Source organism: Aulonocara sp. 'chitande type north' Nkhata Bay, linkage group LG18 (genome assembly GCF_057382095.1).
Source record: "Aulonocara sp. 'chitande type north' Nkhata Bay isolate Kocher_YH1m ecotype deep benthic linkage group LG18, A_spYH_male_GT1.1, whole genome shotgun sequence".
Classification (NCBI taxonomy): Eukaryota; Metazoa; Chordata; class Actinopteri; order Cichliformes; family Cichlidae; genus Aulonocara; species Aulonocara sp. 'chitande type north' Nkhata Bay.
In genome coordinates, this window is record NC_141361.1 from 24397311 (window position 1) to 24416508 (window position 19198).

At 42.1% G+C, this 19198-nt stretch overlaps 1 protein-coding gene across 11 annotated transcripts in view; it reads right to left on the reverse strand.

Annotated features, from left to right (window-relative positions):
• LOC147308621 (SPRY domain-containing SOCS box protein 4-like) overlaps positions 1 to 19198 on the reverse strand; it is an 84998-nt gene that overhangs the window by 24101 nt on the left and 41699 nt on the right. For all 11 annotated transcript variants that reach the window (XM_086271638.1, XM_086271630.1, XM_086271635.1 and 8 more), the window contains one exon: positions 14295 to 15253. In XM_086271638.1, the coding sequence (XP_086127764.1) occupies positions 14295 to 15027 (733 nt within the window). In that variant the 5' untranslated portion in view covers positions 15028 to 15253. The remainder of the gene's footprint in view (positions 1 to 14294; positions 15254 to 19198) is intronic.

Consider the following 19198-nt stretch of genomic DNA (forward strand, 5'->3'; position numbering starts at 1 on the left):
TGCCCATTATCTCTGACTGGAGTAGGAAAGCCTGGCTTTATTGAGCCGCCTTTGTAGTATACCCCTCTAGTTATTTTCATGATCTTTGTTTAGGATCATGTTGAGGCTCCTTGTTTAGGCTTTAAGTTTTTATCTTTTTTTGCTGGCTTAATTAAGAAGGTTTTTTTTTGTTATTTCTTGCCTCAGTGTCCTGCCTTTGGTTCCTATCTAAAACCATATTTTTGAGACGTTTAGCTTTGCAAAGGTGGGTGAAAAGTGTGAAAACTGAGAAAAGCAGGGCATCATTTTTTTCTCCTTTCTCTGTACTTTGCACCAAAAAGCATGGTGTTGCAAGTCATTAATAATGAAGAAGGGGTCAGAGTGTTAATTTGAGGTCTAAATCTTTAGACGTTACCCATGACCGGCCATACCCCACCGAAGTAAGACAGTTAAGCAGAGGTGTGAGGTCAATGTGTTTCTTTGACGTCCAATATCAGTTCTTTGTGATTATAGCGACTGAATGTGGAGAAACAGACGAATTGTTGAGACTTTTTTTTTTCTTAACTGACCTTAAGCTGCAGTGTGCTTGAGATAAAATCAGCCTGTATGTGACACATGAACTAAAAGTGAGTTTGACACCCCCGGTCTCCACACGTCCCACAGTCTGGTTGATAAATGGACTCATAAGAGGTTTCTAGAGGTTTCTGATACTACTTGTCGTCCTTTGAAGTCGCTACCATCACTTAAAAGTTTCACAGAACTGCTAAAACTTTTGCAGCCACCAGGATAACAAAGAAACAAACAAAAAAAGCGAACTGAATCAAAGCTGCTAATTTTCTCGTATTCTTTTTCTATTGTTTCTTCAACATTATCACAAAGCACTCACCACAGTCGTTGAGATACACAGTTTTACATGTTAACCTGGCCTAGAAACCTAGTAAGCTTGAGGCGCTAGTAAACCACATCTTTGGCCCTTTAACAAAAAACTATACCTTGATGTTACAAAGTGCATAAGTTGCAGCTTTTTTGTCTTTCTCAGCAAATCTACAAAAAAAGCCACAGCTTTTGTTGACCTTGATGCTGAAGTCCATTCTTGTTTCCTCACTGATACAAAGGTGCTTTCAAGATGTGATTAGCTCAGTCTAGAAGAGACTGACAGACAGACAAAACCAGTGAGCTTATTTGACCCCAGCTGAAAATAATACTCTGCCAACTACAAAAAAGAAATTGTTACTAACCAACACGCACATAAGTCATAATTACGTAAATGCTCACGTAAATGCAAAAGTGTCCGACTGATCTGATTAATGCGGTTCTGTCTTTCCTCTCTTTGCTGAGGCACTGCTGTGTGCTTATGCAGCCTTGTATCCGTGCATGACGTGACAAACAAAACAAAGACACTAGCTGTGTTTTCTAGATAAAAGAGATGAGCTCGTAATGGAAGAGATGAGTACCAAGTGAATGCTGCATATAACTGTAGTTTATATGCATTTCATACAGGCCTCTCACACACTGTTCAAGGATTTTTCTGGCATGTCTCCATTTACTCACTCACCTTCCCCCTAGCTTCGGGCTCATAAACAAGTCATACGCTAGTCATCTTAACACCGCTGAGCTGAGACGACCCACGGTGCCGCTTCATGCTCTAAAACGATTCAGTGCAAGGTGACTTTTTCGGCTATTTTTTTGCTCTGATGCACTCCGCTGTGGATCTTTACTCCATTACATCCATCCATCACACACCCACTCACAAGATTAGAGTGCACTGACAAACTTTTGTCACTATCTGTTCTTCTTGGAAGTTGAGTCATAAACTGAACATAAAATATAAATTTACAGAACCGAGAATTACATCACACTGTGTTTTACACCGAGTAAGTTACCATTCGGTTAACACACCAGCTCCTGATGGTATACTGTTAGTCAAGCATCTGAAATACTAAGTAACTATTTCTACACAACACTAATTAAAGTAGGATTACACATCTCTGACAGCCTCAACTGAACATTTTGTTCCTCAAATGTAACTTCTGCAGTCAAAGCGTATGACGGAGGACAGGCAAGCAGTGTGGGCTTGGACCAGATCACAGCAGGATCGGCCAGCAGAGCTACAGTAACCGCCCGGGCACAGAGCCCAGCTGAGGGTGAGGGGACCACGGGGCAATGTGAATTAGATACACAGAGGAAGTGATGGATAACTAAAGAAATAAGAGTAACAGATGAAACACGGGCTGTATTAGGAGAGAGTTACATAGAGGGCAGCAGAGGAAGAGAAGGAGTAGAGAGTGAAGAGTGAAAGCAGCGAGTGTCAAGAGATCTACTGGTTGTCAGAAAGAAAAAAAATAGATGGGAAATAGACGTGAATTGAAGCTCCACAGCTATTTTTTTCAGAGGGGTGAGCATCTATGGTATTAAATATAGACGTTGTCCCAGTATAAAGATTTAAATGTTTTAAATCGCATGAAAAGAAAACAGCAACAGAGATAGAGCTGAATAAACTGGTGTAATTCAATTTTAACATACAAGCAGAGATGGGCAGTAACGCGTTACTTGTAACGCGTTACTGTAATCTGATTACTTTTTTCAAGTAACGAGTAAAGTAAGGGATTACTATTGCAAAATCGGTAATTAGATTACCGTTACTTTCCCGTAGGAACGCTGCGTTACTGCGTTACTAAAACCGTGATTTTTTTTGCGAGAATGTCTCATGACAGTGACGTAAGCAAGTGCGATGTTGGTGACAGCAGCTGTGTGCAGATCAACAATGGATAATATATCGAGTGCAGAGAGAGTATGAGCGTGCAGCGTTTAAAGCGTGGAAGTACTGACCTTACTTTGAGTTTGATTCCATAAAAAGTGACAAAAACATTAGCGTCCATCGTGCGTGGGAAGAAAACTTCTTTTTACAGCGAAAAAAACCCCTAAACTTCCGAGCAAGCACCGAGTAGCTACGACGTGATGGGAAACTCACAGAGACACTCGCGCGGATTCTTCAACTGACCGCAGCACACCTGCACCAGGGTAACCCTCCGCCTACCCTGCTCCTGCTTTACAGGTGAAAATAGAGCAAAAGGACCGCTGAGTCTTTGACTTTATTTATTTTCTGCTGTGTTTTACTTGCATCTGTTTGAAAGAGTGAGTGAAAACACAAAAAATATTTTATTTTATGTGCTGGAATGTGCAGAAAATAGGTTTAAATGTTAAACTAATTTATTCAAGTCAGAGAATGTTGCATATAATTAAATGTTTTGCTTGATGCATAAAGTTAAAAGATTAAAACTGATAAAACAAGTTAAAAAAAGAGACTTTTCCATTTGATTACATTTTGTATGATGGATTATGTAGAAAAAGTAGAATTGGGCTGAAAGATCTATCACTTTATCACCTCTTCAGGTTGTAAATCGTGTTTTTAAAAAGTAACTAAGTAACTAAGTAATTAATTACTTTTGAAAATAAGTAATCAGTAAAGTAACGGGATTACTTTTTTGGGGGAGTAATCAGTAATTAGTTACTGATTACTTTTTTCAAGTAACTTGACCAACACTGCATACAAGTAATATATGCAGGTAGAAAAACTTGAGACTATGGTACAATTCATCAGTGAAATATCGGCATGAACATGTTTCAAATACACTTTTCCCATATGGCTCTTCACTTAAAAGAAACATTTTCTGTGTCTGAATCATGTGGGAAAACAACTCCGTAGGTTTTTCTGTGTCCATCAATTTTTGCATGCTTGGCAGCAGATTTCAACAGCGTTCCCAAGCAAAGCACTTAAAACACGACAGGTCACACGGCCACAAATGCCGCACTTTCTATGGTGTTTCGCTGGAGTTACAGTAGAAAAAATATGTTTGGGCGGGCAGGCAAAAATGTTATCACCCGAGATCTCTGATGCCACGAAATGAAAGAACACATCCGCTGTGGCGCTCGGCTGGAGGGCAGACAGGGCATCAGCAAAAACACTCTGAAAGAATTACCTTGTATTGACTCAATGCACAGTGAAATCAAGCTGAGCAAGTGCATCATTATATTACAGTCATTCAACTTTTATTAAAAAAACTGAACAAAACTAAAAAAAAAAACAACTTAAAGAAAACATGATGTAAATTTTACGAGTGTGAAAGCATCTAATCAACCGGTGACCTGCGTTAGTCGAGAGCTGCTCGATGCTTCGTATCAACTGTGTATATTTGTTTTGTTGTGTATTTATTTTGAAAGAGAACAGTCATTTCTGCCACTGCGAAGTTTATACACGACAGGCATGCGCTGCTGGTCTCCAAGGTTACCATCGAGCACAACAGTTGTTGGATTTCATTGTGAAATCGACACTAATTGTAGACATTAGCAAATGGTAGTCTTGTGTGTACAATGTTTGAAAGCTCAGTGAGCTCAGAAAAAGCACAAAACAAATGAAGAATGCAGACCAGCTGCGCACTGAGTCATACACATGCTTTTAAATACGTGTGCTGATACACCTAACTGACGCAAGCAAAAGTACTGAAGTGCATTATTGCAGCTGGGTTTCTTTTGACTTACAACATCAGTGCTGCTCTAAGAGATGCTGGTGATTTAACACATTAACTCATAATGAGTGGAAAATAAAAACCTGGCACGAGCTTTAATGTTTTATCATCTTTATGAAAGCAAAACAGCAGCATGAGAGTTGTTAGAGTACTCTATGTAAGTAAGCATGTTATGGATCAGTCACACTACACGCTGTTGCCTGAGTGGTGACACATGTTGTTCAGGGGAATACTGCAATGGCTACCTGCACTTTATAGTGGTGCAAAAAAAAAAATGGTTGGCCTCTTTAAAGCAGGTCTTAGTTGATAAGCATAATATTTTGTGTAGCTGCAACATACACTTAGGGTCTCCCATAAGTCTCTAAATTAAGAGGCAAACACTATGGTTGGTTGGTTGAGTAAATACAATAAAAGTGCCGTTGTTTGGCTCGAACAGCTAATGATAACTGGTAGAAAAGTAAAGGTTAGGACAGCCTATTGGCTAGCTAGAGCTAGGATAGTTGTGATGCTTATGAGTTTATGCAAGATAAGATAAGATGATTCACCTCTGAAAACGACAAATCGAATCACAATGGTAAATTAACAGTTTAGAGTTCAGTAATATGGCCTCATGTTACAGTCAGTTTTCTGCAGTAACTTGATTTCATACGTGTCCTGTATACACAAAACTAGCTTTATGAAATCGTGGAGAGGAATTGAGAAAACTAATTTCCTCAGCCTCAGTTTTGTGGCCGTTTAACCCTGGCATAACAAGGTTTCTAATGAGCTTGTTCCCTAACAAGCTTGTACATGAGAAAAACGAACTTCCAATGCGACCTGGGAGTATCTCAATTTAATGTAACAGTTAAAATAGGTGTGTAATTCTTTCCGAATCAGGTGGTGGGCAGGAGGGAAATCTGATTATGGACCTGCTGTTTTTATAAACAGTGTTAGGGAGACCAGATTGCCACGGTACATCTGTTTTCTGTAAGTGCTTATTTACGTTTCCATGAGTGACCTGGCTTTTTAAGTGGATGCACGCTGAATCCCTGACAGGGAAATTATGAAAACATGAGTAATGTCACAAGCTAGTCAAAGAAAAATGAGAGTGAGGCAACTTTAAGGACTGCACTCCACCCATAACAGCTCCAGTGAAGCTGCTAGGTGGCAAACAAAAGAGGATTGCACATGTGTGAACGTGGCAAACTGCAGGAGTGTGAATGAGGAAATTGCTTAAAGACCAAGTGAGAGCTGCCAACTTTCCATGATTAGAAACATTAAGAGGAGGTATTCCAAGGGCATAAAAATTAATCCATTACATCACGTCTCTGCTGTTTTAAAGGCCAGGATTCCTGAACACTAATGCAAACCCCTTGACCAAAGTCATGACATCGCTCTGACAAGATGTGCAAACAGGACACATCTGAAGTTTTGTCATCTAAACAGTGCAGCTTGCTTTTAACAGGAACAGGTGGACGTAGTCCATGGACAGACTTTAGCTCCTCTTCGTATGTCACAAGGGAAACCGCAGAGCAGAAACATCCAGATCAACAAGAGAGATGGCGGCGTTCGGACTATCAGTGCCTTCAGGTACCTTTAACTCGGCTAATAGCTTGGAGCGCAACAGCAGTTGTTCTGCAGTGCCGCAAAAAATAAGTCGAGGAAATGAACTGATAAACAGTTGAATAAGCTGAGGGAGTTTCATTCATCGGGGAGGAAAATGCCGAAAAGACACCGAGAGAGGGCCGAGAGACATTTAAATAGAACTGAATCCCTGAGAGCGCACAAAAGGAATCCAGCCTGTCAGTAAATTGGTAATGTCAGGAGGCCAAATTGAAGTGTTGATTAGCGGCTGTGCCTACAGCTTCCTGAACAAAGAATGAAGGAGACGAAGATTGTGGAGGATTATCTTGCTCTCATTCATTACTGCTCTCCTTCGTTACAAAGCCGGGGAGTGATTGGATCGCCCTGTTAATAACATCGGACCTGTGGGCCTCACTGTGTGTGCGTTTGTGTGTGTTGGTGGCAGATTTAATAAATGAAAACAATGCTGTTCTGAGTCATCAGAGCCTGAACACTATCAAAATCATTCCTCTGGTTTATTTTATTTATTTATTTTCTATTAAAGTGGAAAGATTACACACGCACCCAAATAGTTTTGTGCATTTACCTACAAGTAAAGGCAACAGTCTAAGGTAATATTCTTCTTCTATGTCACCCAAACAAGGCTCCAGTGTCTGGGAAAAGTGTGGCTCACAGTCATAGTTTTGTCTGTGGCAGCGTTAAACATGGGATTTATGGGTTTGTAAAAGGCAACTGCTGAGCTTTCAAAACTAATTTTGGCTTCTAAGCTTCTCATGCTTGCATAAATTTGTCTGGTGGCTGGTGCTGCGCTGCATAAGAGGCTGCAAAGCAAAACTGATTCACCTAAAGCCCTTTCCCTGGCTTAAAAGACTTTTAAAAGTTAATTGACGAGGACTTGTGTCTTTCTACAGTTCTATCCCCTTTCCATTAAAGGATGGCATCTTACTGTATGTTGGCTCCATGTCCGAATGAGCGCCCGGGTCGCCTTCTTATAAGAACTCGAAAGGCCGTCATGTAGCTTCACCAAGTCTGAACATGTACAAAATAACAAAGCTGTCTCTCTGGGGTTGTTCGTGTGGGCCGTGCACACCTGCTTTTAGTGACCATGCACACCGTGGCTCTCTCCATCATTGTTTCGGGTATGTCTGGATGAAGATGTAAGAACCGTTAAGTTAAAAGTGACCCCCTGTGTGAATGACAAAATGCCATCACTTAATGAAGCCTGCAGCGTTCTGTATCCCATGCCGGGGGAAAAAAGCCTTACGAAACACACACAAAAGCTCAGGACGGGACAGACGGGGAAATGGATCAGTCCTGACAGAGAGGCAGGATAAATGGGGAGATAATCAGGTGTGAAATCACAGTGATTTCTTTCTGCAGTAATTCAGTCTGTCTCTCATCTTCTCTCAGCATGAGGGCCATTTCTGTTTTACACAAAAACCAACACAACTGATAGCAGAACTTTTAACACGCATACTGGTGGTACAGTGGGGAAATGTTAATGCGCCGGCTCCCTTGGCTATGTCACTATTCACAGATTCACAGGGAAGCATTCAGCATTTGAGACTTTTTTTCTCCTCGCTGTAGACTACTTCAGACTGTGTTTGCCATTAGTTAGCTATAGGAAAGCTATAATTGTGCTTTTAAAGTTGCAAAATGCCACCAATGTTGTGGACAAGGTGAAAAGTACACATGTAACACTTCATCCTGTGTTGAATTTAAAATACCTCTTTGCCCGTTATTGACCTTTTTCTCCGGCACTAAGTTACACAAAATTAATGTCAAGCAGCTCTTACATTAGTAAGAGCAGGTGTGCACGGCTCTGGTCTTGGGGGTGTAGATCGATATGAGCCCATTAATGTGATGGAATCAATGAAAGAGAAAAGAAATAAACAGAAAGGAGGAAAAAAAGCAGCCGAAGAAAGAAAGTGGGAACAGAAAACAGTCAGGAGACACATACTTGCTGCAGACACGCAGCACAGTTCAGCAGACACGCAGTCATACGAGTCTGAAACCATCTAAAAAAAAACAACTCGAGTTAATCTGGTTTTACAAGTAGGCAATTAATTTGCAGTGCAGCTGATCTGCTTAAATAGTCCACTTATTTTGAGAAGTTTAGAAGCTGAACCAGGTCATCGCTGTAACTGAAACACTGATGCTGGACTTGGGATTCTCAATTAAAGTTGTATAATCGACTCGGGCAAAGGCACCACTTGACAGCAGTTGAGCTGTTAGCCACGGTAAGGTCATTAGCTATTTTAAGTCGACAAGCTTAAGCCTGGAAAAGGTTACCCCAGTTTCTCTCTAAAGCTCTTTGAATGAAGCTGCATAAAAGCCAGCCAGTGATTATTGCTGTGAGATCATAGATTATTGCATTTTTAGGCCCAGGAACAGCTCTTGAGATAAGCTAAGTACACTGATAAACAGCTGTACACTGATTATTTTAACTAAATATTTTAAATATTCACATGGATTAAGATTAAAAATCTAAAATCTCGTTATATGCATTAGATTGTGTTTGAGTATGTCGAAAACACTGATTCATATTCCAGCACTTGTCCTTTTACTAATCAGACCGACGTTTGCCCTGGAGCTCTTCATTAGCACCCGGTTTCAGCGCTGCTCCATGATTCCCACATCATCTATCAGTTTATGTGACCAGAACCGACACCAGTGGCTCGACATGACTTTCAATTTGGCCCTCGTTCGCTCTGCACACCTCCCGTCTTCTTCATCTCTAATAGCGCTCCTTCCCTTCTTTGCCTTTTATCAGCCTGTCTCTGTCAGTCCTCATTCTAGCTGCCAATCTGTGATTATTCCCACATTTCAGAGCTGCCTCCATCGCACTTTCCATGCACTTGTTTTTAGCTATATTTATCTGTTCAGTTCTCTCTATTCTGTTCTCTTTTTCTCCTTCCTCACTATTGTTGCTTTTTAGTTCCTCTTTTTTCTTAAAGCTTTGACACTAGAGAGCATAATAAAATCACCATCCTCACTTTTTAGGCTCTGTTTAGTTCATGTTCTCTGTTTGCCTTTTATCTCTCGCATGTCGCTGGTTTCCCCTCCGCTCCTCTCCAATTCTTTACTTTGTCTATCTCCGTTTTATTTTTTTATGTTTTCTATGCCTCTTTCTTCTCTTCTTCACTGCTCATCTCTGCTGTTAAATATTTGATTGTGAGCACACTGAGATGACACCACCGTTCCCCGCTGCAGCCGAGGGTGTTTAGATCTCAAAGCAGAGGATGGAAAAAGAAACATGAGGCACTTTCAAACCTCCATTTGAGCTTTTTCTGTGTCATTTAATCTTGTTTTGCAGTGTCAGAGCGACCAATCAGAGGTGTTCTTAATATTATATATCAAGAAAGGCAGAGTCCCAGAACATATCAGAGGCATTCGGCCACCGAGGACATTTAATTTAGGCAGAACAGTTGTTGACGTAGCTTCTTCTGAAACAATTTGCACAAGCTATTAAGCTACTGCGTAGGCACTACAAATTAGCCACGAAAAAAAATTGCACATTTAGCAGAGCAGGTGCAAAAACAAAGTGCTCTCTCAATTATGGATGATCAAAATATTTGGAAGAAATTCAAAATCAGTGTCGGGTTGTTTAAAGAAAAGCACAAAGTATAACTTTTCTTCTTTCCCCCCCCCCTCCCCACTTTGTGTGGGCTTCAAAGAAGCTGCTTATAGCTAAATGTGCAAAGGAGCAAACACTTCGGGGGAAACGAACGAACAAGACAGAGAAAAACAAACCAGTGATGCATGCAAATGTGACAGTAAAAAGCACAGGGAGACATATCAGGGAACCATAAAGAGCAGGATGCAAGCCTAAGGCTGGCAGCCAAGTTAAGCTAAATCACCAACCCAGTGACCCACATATCACAGCCAGCAGTTGGTGCGAAACTCCACGCACTAGCTCAGGAAGCTGAGTCACTGCTCCTAACATGAAAGCTAATGGTTCAGATACTGGCATCCCGTTCATCCATCCTGGAGTGAAATTGACATGCAAAAGCCAAATAATAAGGAAATTAACGAGCGCTAAAGTACCCAAATTAAAAGTGCTGGGTTTAATTTTATATGGTGTGGTTTTATGACACCCACCTTTAAATTTCCCACATGCCACAATGCTTGAATTCACAGTGATCTTTAAAACTACTTCAATAGAAAGTAGTCACTTCCTTGAGGACGAGTTGCTTTTCTGTTTTCAAAAATAAACATTTCCGTCCTTTTACCAACACACAATTTTAAAAAACCCTCACCGTATTTTAGCGCCTGCAGAAATCTGAGACGAGAACGCCTCAAAACCGCAGCAGATCTAAGAAATCCAAATGTGCATGGCTTAATATCACAAAGGAGGGCAACGGAGTTTGTGCCGACTTTGTTTTGATCTGATAAACCAGCACTTGAACAAAAACTGCAATCATTACTATAAAAGCTCTGGAAAGGTTAAATACTTTCTACTAAAGAGTGAATTCCTGATCATTTATGAACCTGAAAAAACCAGACATCATTTAAAGCATTCCTACTGACAGACAGTGCGCTTTCTGGGGATCTTAGGGTGCCATGATCTTCATGTAAACAACCCAGACACAACTAAGACCGCTGTGTGAAGTTCTAGTGAGTAGGTGGCTGCAGCTGGTTTAGGTCTGACCTGGAGTGTGTAAGCTCATGTGATGCAGACTAAACAGTAGGAGAGAGGGAGGGAGGTCAGGGTGTCAGCTCTCAGCTGGCTTACAGGAAAAAGAAACCGGGTCACTTCACGTCGACAGATCTGCTGGAATGTGAATAATCCTGAATAAGCCGGCAGTTGTGATTTTGACTGTGAAGTATAAATTAATGGCAGAGAAAACCCTGTGGTAGTGCCTGTGTCTGTGAAGTGCTGCAAAAAGAAAAATTCAGCATTTAAATATTTTAAGATTCATTTTTCATCATTTTTAATGTGTTTTTTGTGGCCTTTTGTGGTTTGTATTGCAATACCAACAACACCAGCTTTTTCAGCTCAGAGAGCTGATCAGCTGTGCGCCTGTCACACATCCCTTACTGTGCAAACCCTTCTCTCTCGCTGCCTTTGTGCTCTGCTTCCACCCTTCTCCTGATAAAACTTCAGTATGCTCGCTGCGACTTGCAGATGTTATCCTGCTTTTACCAATTCTCTCAGCTGTAACCGTCTCTCTTGGGTTTTCTTCCATTCCGTCACTCTCTCTCCCACCTTATCTGCTTTTTCCCCCCCAACCTTTTCAACTGTTTTCCCCTTTGCTTCCCTCTCAGCCCATGATGCAACAATGACTGGTCGGCTTAATTGTCTGTATGGATAAATCATATGACAGCTGTTGGACGGGGGAACTATTCAGCCACGTGAGAAAACCACGCAGACATTGGCTTCACCGGCAGGAAAGAAATTCTGGACAAGTAACTGTAGTGAAAACCATCCCCTGAAATTGCATTTATAAGCTGATAACAGCAATATGTGCCCAGAAACTGCATTTAATTATTCAGAGAAAAAAAGGAATTATACTCTGGGTGGTTTGTAAATTAGCTGTTAAACTGCCAGATTTTGCAGCGGCATTCTGCATAATATGCACTAGAGTACAAAGACAGGAGAGAAAATGGCACATATCAGGGCTAAAGGTCCCATTTTAGCTAATCAAAGTGCCACTAATTGGCACAATTATAGACACAGGACAAGAGAAAACTATGAGCGGAAGAAAAAGAACCAAGGAGAAGAAGGAGAGTCCTTTAAGGTTGCAAAGAAATTAGCTGCATATGTAGTTTATGCAACATAGCATCTATTAAGTTAAATATACTCTAACTGGCAAACAGATCAGTTCACATGTTTATGGAGGAAGCCTCTGAAGGAAGAGGGCTCACATGTGCAGGACAATGCAGACTTAAGTTCATATCCATTTCTGGTCACTTTGTGCAATCTTACAAAAACTGCCATGAGCCTGAAGTGCTGCTGGCTTCATCGCTCTCCGGTGTGTCACTGCAGGAATGGGAGTAATGATCTCAGGTGGAGCAAAATGACGATCACAGAGCAACAGGGGCCCGAGCCGGAGTGATGAGAAAGCAAACAGAGTGATGTGAAGACGGCGCACCAACAAATCTCTTTTTAATACCCGGCAATCGCGTTGTTTCTTCCTCCAACAATAATTTACAAACAACCCAACGGTGACTTCTCATAGGTCGGCTCATTAGATACAGTCACTACCGAGCGATTACCGTGAAAAAAAGAAAACAAAAAGGTGAAACAACGTCTGTTCTTCGGCTGACCACACAATCATGGTTTGCTGTGCACACAGACACTCCTTTACTCACAGGCAGACAGCAATTATGACTTCATTCTCTCTACTCGAGTCATCTGCAGGGCAGACGAGCCGATTCAATCCAAAACTGATACTGAAAGAAGCTGCCGCACAGACTGTAATCACAGCCTGCCCTGCGTCAAAGAGACCCTGCTTTAGGCTATTTACTTCACCTTTTCACTAAACCCTTGAAATATCACTCACTGCTGTCTTTGTTTGGAATTCAGAGCGACGCCTGGAGCGCTAATAACCCAAAACGACGTCTCAGCAACAAATGAATGGAATCAGAAACCGAATGAATTGTTACGGATTTGGTAGTCCGAGCGGACTTCCCCTACCTTAGGCCTCTCTCAAACACGCTTTTGTTTCCGTGTGTTTGCGCACACATTCACATGAGATTTCATTTACTTTGTTTGGGAAATTCTGAATGCATGGCTGTATAATAAAGACCAATTTAAAGCTGGAATTACGCCTGTTATTTTTTTTTAGAGAAGAAAATGGGCTCTTGGTGTCATGGCGTCCCTGGAGAGCAGAGAAGTTTTGAGAGAGAAAAAAAATTCAAACAGAAATTTGAGATGATTGGGCAAAGAGAAATGAGATGTAACAAACTACAGAGAGCGACGGGTTTTCCTTTGAGCCTTGAGATTGCTGTTGGGGTTACACACAAAAGCACACCCTGTTGTGAAATCAAATAAAACCCACAGGGCTCAGCGAACTAAAAGGGAGGGAGATTATAAGCCTGTTGTCACAACACACCCTTTCCCTTCCTGGCAGGTGTGTGTTCATACGTGTAAGTGTCCGTGATGTGAGTCTAAGTGAGCTTTTAACGAGACGTTCAAAGCGTTACTGTTTAGACTGTGACGGGGGAGCCTGTCTCTTCTCTTTTGGTGTGCACATGCAGACAGTGGGAGAGAGTTCAGAGATCAAAGAAAACAATCACAAGCAATCTGTTTACCCAATCAAAACCAAAAAACCTGCAAAAGAGTATTTTAAACTACTCTTTTACTTCATGTGTGCGCCACATGTCTGCTCTGCCACAGCAATTTGAAACACCGTTAGCTCATGATACACTTCTACAGCCGGAAAAAAGCCAAATCACTGAAAAATATAACAAAATCAACCCAACGCATCCATCACTAACATCTGACTGCTTTGTTAAAAAACACCTTCTCTGTCTTTCTGAAATAACGCAAGACTCCTCTCCGGCTTCAAGCATCGCTAACGAAAGCACTTCAATTTAAAAAGAAGAAGAAGAAAAACACTAGAAATTGCACACTCAAACCGCTGAGACACTAATGCTTTCAGTACTGAGTACTGAATAATGAATGTTGCAGAACACGTGGACTCCTTCCAGTGGTACTCAAACTAATTTTCACCCTGTTTGCTGCCAAAGAAAGTGTGTCAGATTTGCAATCTCAGAAGAGTGACACAACAAACTGAAATTCTTACAACACCATGAAGGTATTACGACACCGCCACATTAGTTTAGTTCAGTGGTTTCCTTTTTTTTTTTAATATCAGGCATTTTTTGTAGGTAGGTCATCTAAGGCAGCGGTCCCCAACCCCTGGGCCTCGGACCGGTACCGGTCCGTGAGTCGTTTGGTACCGGGCCGCGAGAGTTGAGCGTTATTTTGTTATCGTTTTGATCGTTAACTCAGTTTTCCTGGGTCTTTTCACGTGTGTTATGAATAAATCTTCTTTTTTCAGTACCGGTACTAGTTTTATTTTGTTGCATTTATCCGCGACACCTTAAAGGCCGGTCCGTGAAAATATTGTCGGGCATAAACCGGTCCATGGCGCAAAAAAGGTTGGGGACCGCTGATCTAAGGAATGTGAATATGAACTCTGAGTAGTCTCCACTACTACTATTACTGCTGGATTATGTTCATAATGTGTAAATAGTCACCAAAAAGCGGTTACTTACGATCCAGGCCGTTGATGTACTTCATGGATATCTCACAATGTCCCCACACGGCACTGACGATGGGATACAGTTTCTTTCCTTTCAGTCCTCTAAATGCCACTCCTAGATACTGTCCATCCACCATAAAACTTAAGGTCCCTTCGTCCATGTCCAGTATCACTAGCAGAGAGTCCGGAAGGGTGAACGACTCCTCCGGCTCCAGGAAACAAGGGTAAGAGGGCAGTGAGCTGTGCGCCCTGTTCTTACTGTCGTGGTAGAGCCTATTACGTCCCAGATCCCAGCCCCAGGACTCGCAGTCTGACCCCACTAACGCTGTGTAGCCAACAGAATGTAAAGGAGCTTCGGAGGTTGCTACTCCGACCACAGCGTGGGTGCCTCGCTGCCGGACAGGCCAGTTGATCTTCCATACATGGAGTCCCCTCGTGTATCCAACCCGCCCCCGGATGCAGTCCGTGCTCTGAGCGACAGGGTGGCGATGAAAAGTTAACTTGTCGTCCTCTTTGATGAAGATGTTAAGCGACCGGTCATCGGCGTTCCACGCGTGACGGAGTTGAGTCTCCAGTCCAGCGCACGGCATGTCCAGTAGGAGATCCAGCCTGGGAGGTTTGAAGAAATCCGGGCCCCTTAGCTCAGGGTGCTGCCGACGATGAGTCAGGGGTCGGTAGGATGGGGAGCCACCGCTTTCCCCGCGACCATCTACTGATTTAATGCTGCCAGAGATCTTTTGGCCCATGGCTGCGGTGCAATGACTGACAGAAGGAAGAGGAAGGAAGAGGGGAAGGAGTCGCCGCTGCAGGTGGGTTCTTGCACGGAGCCTGACGTTACCTCATCAATGCAGTGAAGCTGAGGAGTGTGTTTCTAACTGGAGAGTGGTAAAGGGAGATGAAGGTGTACGAGAGACCTGTGTGATCTGGTTTCATGCCACAGATTTCTTCAGAAACACAGAGTCGCTGTCACTCCTGTTGAGAGAAGCACAAGAGGAAAAACACGTAAATAAAAACAGAGATAGCAGATATCAAAAAAAGAAAGAAAATGTAGAGGAGCTGAAAGAGAAGCACAGTGATGGCAACGGGTGTCAAAACTTATTGTTTCACAGATTTTGTGTGGCTTTGATTTCAGAGAAATACACAATGAACAGGACAATTACTGGCACAAATACCCATGTATTTCCTCTGACTCATCATGCATCCTACCAAGAAAGTCATGCGCCTGTGCCAGCACAGGTATGTTACTTTGCAAACATTGCCCAGTTGTGCAACATAGCCCAGATCTGAACCTACCACACTCTCATTTTGTTAATGCAAATTTAATGGGTATTGCCTGAGTTTGCAAAAATATCAACAGCAGGCAAACGGAACGCACAAGGTAATAATTTATCTCCAATCCTCTGTGTGACGGAGTTGAAAACTTCAGCTAGTCTGCATGCCGAGGCGTTTGGTAAAATATGATGAAACATGGCTCTAGTTCTGTCTTTGACGCTCGTGTGTGTGACACGTAAAACAAGAGCGAGCTGTAACCACAGTTAATACTTTCATTTTTAGGAAACAGTTTTCGTTTTCATTGGTAAAAATCAGTTTCCACTGTAGACGCTTTAAGTTTTAGTTTAGTTTTTAGTTAGTTTCTTGTTATTTCACTTCCACTTTGGGAATCCAAAGCATTAATTTCTCTCACTCTGGTCACCTCATTATAACATTCCTGTGATATTTCTATTTGATTTACGCACATCTAAATAAATTGGAACTTGGACATCTAAATAGACAAAATATTAACTTGTTTATTTTAGTAATTATTTTTTAAAGTTGTTGCAGTAAACAAATTGAAACCCTTATTTCAGGCTGCGAAGCTGCTACAAAGACACGATTTCTCGTTGTCACACGCACACAGGCAGGTTCGGTGCACTTCAACCAACGTAATGATCTCTTCCTGGAACGACAGCTTCAGCTTCCTGTTCACAGGAAAACAGCCACACTTCATGCAAACAGGGAAGTGAATCACACAGCTCCCTGCATGTCTGCTGCTTGTATTTACCTCATCCTGAATAAGCCACAAAGTGACTGTCTGTGTGTGTGTGTGTTAAATTTACTGACGCTTCTTCTGGTAAGAGTGTCTCACACTTCAATATGAGTGATTCACACCTTATTTACCTGTCAACACTGCACTGTGTTACAAAAAAATGCGAAAGCACAAAAGGCAGCTACCGAAGATCTAACCTCGTTCTGCTATTGACAATACAAACTGCTATTTACAGTTTACATGAGAAGCTGCTCTGCTACTGTATCAAAATTTCTAAATAGGGTCTATTGTCTCATTTTTTTATTCAAACTAGTTACTTAAGCCGAAAAAAAAATAACATTGAGTTAAAAAATATTGCAATAAAGTACATTTTTACAAAAGCTTCTCAAACTCTGTTTTTTTTTTTGTACTGTAGATTAAGATTGGGGACTGAATGGCAAAATAAAGGTTAACAATAGCAAAAAAAGTAAGGTATAACTAAAAACAATGGTGAAAAACTCATAGTCTGTGGACAGGGCTTACCCTCAGCCATCACAGCTGAAATGCCTCACCCCAACCCTAATTCAAACCTTTTAACTCCACACAGGATCAGTTCAAATGTCGTCGTCATTTTCCCCCAAAGTCCTCACACCCGAGCCCTAAAGCTGGTCCTTGCTGGTCCGTGCTGTGGAATAAAGATATTCCACAGCACGAATACAAGCGTCTCATTTTGACCACGTGCATTTTCCAGTTCTCTCTCTTGCTCTCTTTCTTTTTCCCCTCTCCGTGAAGGTCATGGCACCTACCAGCCACACTAGCCAATGTATGCCACTACTCAGTTCACTCCTCAGCATGAAACGACTCAGCGCTCGGACACACACACACACACACACACACACACGGACAGAGCACAGACAGCTGCCTCAGTGTGTGTCATCACTGCTGGCAGGTGGGTCAAGGGTGGACGCTGCATGGAAGATTTCAACAGTCATCACCGCCAAACCTCAGCCAAGGAAAACAAATTCGTACGCTCTCTCAGCGTCTTTATACATGTGTCTCAGCTGGTTCAGTCTGGCACGGCGCGTGGCATTACGGGGCCGTCATCAAGGAGGCACTTGACCTCTGACCTCCATATCGTCACGGTCACCGTTGCATAGTAACCTCGCAAGAAGCTGGTGGTGGGCTGGCATACTGCTGCGAGTAGCAGCAACATGCTTCCACCATCTGTTGTTTACTTTCCCTCCCTCCATCTTCCTCTTCTCCTGCTACTGGCTCCTTTAAGACTGCACTCATCCCTTCATGCAGTCAGAGTTAAGCAGGTATGGAGTGGACAGCAGCTGACGTAGAGCTACGCACGTGCCAAATACACACACATGCAAAAGAAGGCAGGTTTTTTTCTAATAACTCCATGATTATTGTTTTCTTGGTCAATTAATCATTTGATCTATAATGTCACAAGATAGTACGTGTTTGTGCACCGCCACTATTGTGGTAGGAGATATCAATTTACTTTTACAAGTTTAAATTAGGGGTTTGATTAGCTTTAATATGGAAGAATATGCAAAGGTAGGATAGGATAGGGAGGATCAGAAGAGAGACTAGAAAAAAAAACGAAGAACAAAAAGCTAAAAAAAAGACGATCGGCAAAGTCGTCTTTAAGATATGACACAAAGAGAAAAAACTATAGAAATCTGAAATTCCACTAACAGCGAGGAGAAAAGTTGGGAAAGAATGAGATAAGAAGGCAGGTAGAGGGCAGTGCAGCTGGTGTGGGCTGGCTTCATCTGGCTTCTCCTGCTGTACCACTAACAAGCTGCAGCCACCTGGAAGCTCGGGGGAGGTGTGTGTGTCTGTAAGTATGTAACATTGTATTAGAGGCGTGCACTGTGTGTGCGAGTGCGTCGGCCTGTCTCACGGACTGCGTTTCATTTGAAACTGACCAGCAAGCTCTGACTGGGCAGACAGGCTTTGAAGTCACTCACACAGACACACGCATGCAGGGACAGCTCACACACAGGGAAAGGAAACTGCCGAGGAACCTCTCACTCATACTGCACCACCCTCTGAGAACAGACTAGAAACGTCTGTGGGCTTTTCCACAAAAATTACGCCAAGAACCCTGAGCGCTGTGTTTAAATATAAAACTGTGATTAACAGAAACCGAGTTGTCCCGAGTCTTCAGCATAGTCTTCAATGCGGCGGTGTTTACTGTGAGTGTGCACTTGCTTGGCAGTTAATCAAGGACTTTTAAAGAAACGACGCAGAAGTTTACAAAGGATAACGGCTAATAGCTTCCTGATTATCGGTTCATTCATGAATGTCTAGCCTGAGAGTCACAGCCACCTTTAGACAGCGACAGCAGAAGAAATCATATGTATTATCGTATTATTATATTCTTTGGAAATCTACTTACTCACCTGCCTTGCCACAAACACCACTTATATCTGTCTGTTTAATATAAGGAGTGTAATCAGCAGCTGGTTAGTTCAATAGTTTTTTTCTTTTCTTTTCTAACTATGCAGGCTGCTCGCTGTAATTTTCTATCAGGGGCGTTTTCAATCTTAATTTACTTCATCTGCAAGAAAGCAAATTAGCCTATTTGCCAAAATGCCAATTTAAGACATTCTCATTCATTTAGAGCAAAAGGGTTATGACATGCAATAAAGCCAGACTCAACTTCAGTCAAACAGATGCATTGGTTTAAACACAATGAGCAGTGAGCTGAAAGTTCACGTGTCTGTTTCAGTTACTGAACAAGAAATTCAGCAGCTTCCTCCTGACATATTGAGGTGTCTGTTTTTCCCTCTGAAGGAATGTCAATGGGTTGGCTTCAAGAAAAAAAGAAAAACAGTTAAAATATCTATTAATTATTCTTTAGTGTCAAATTCACCACGCAGCGCCACAGAAGTCTA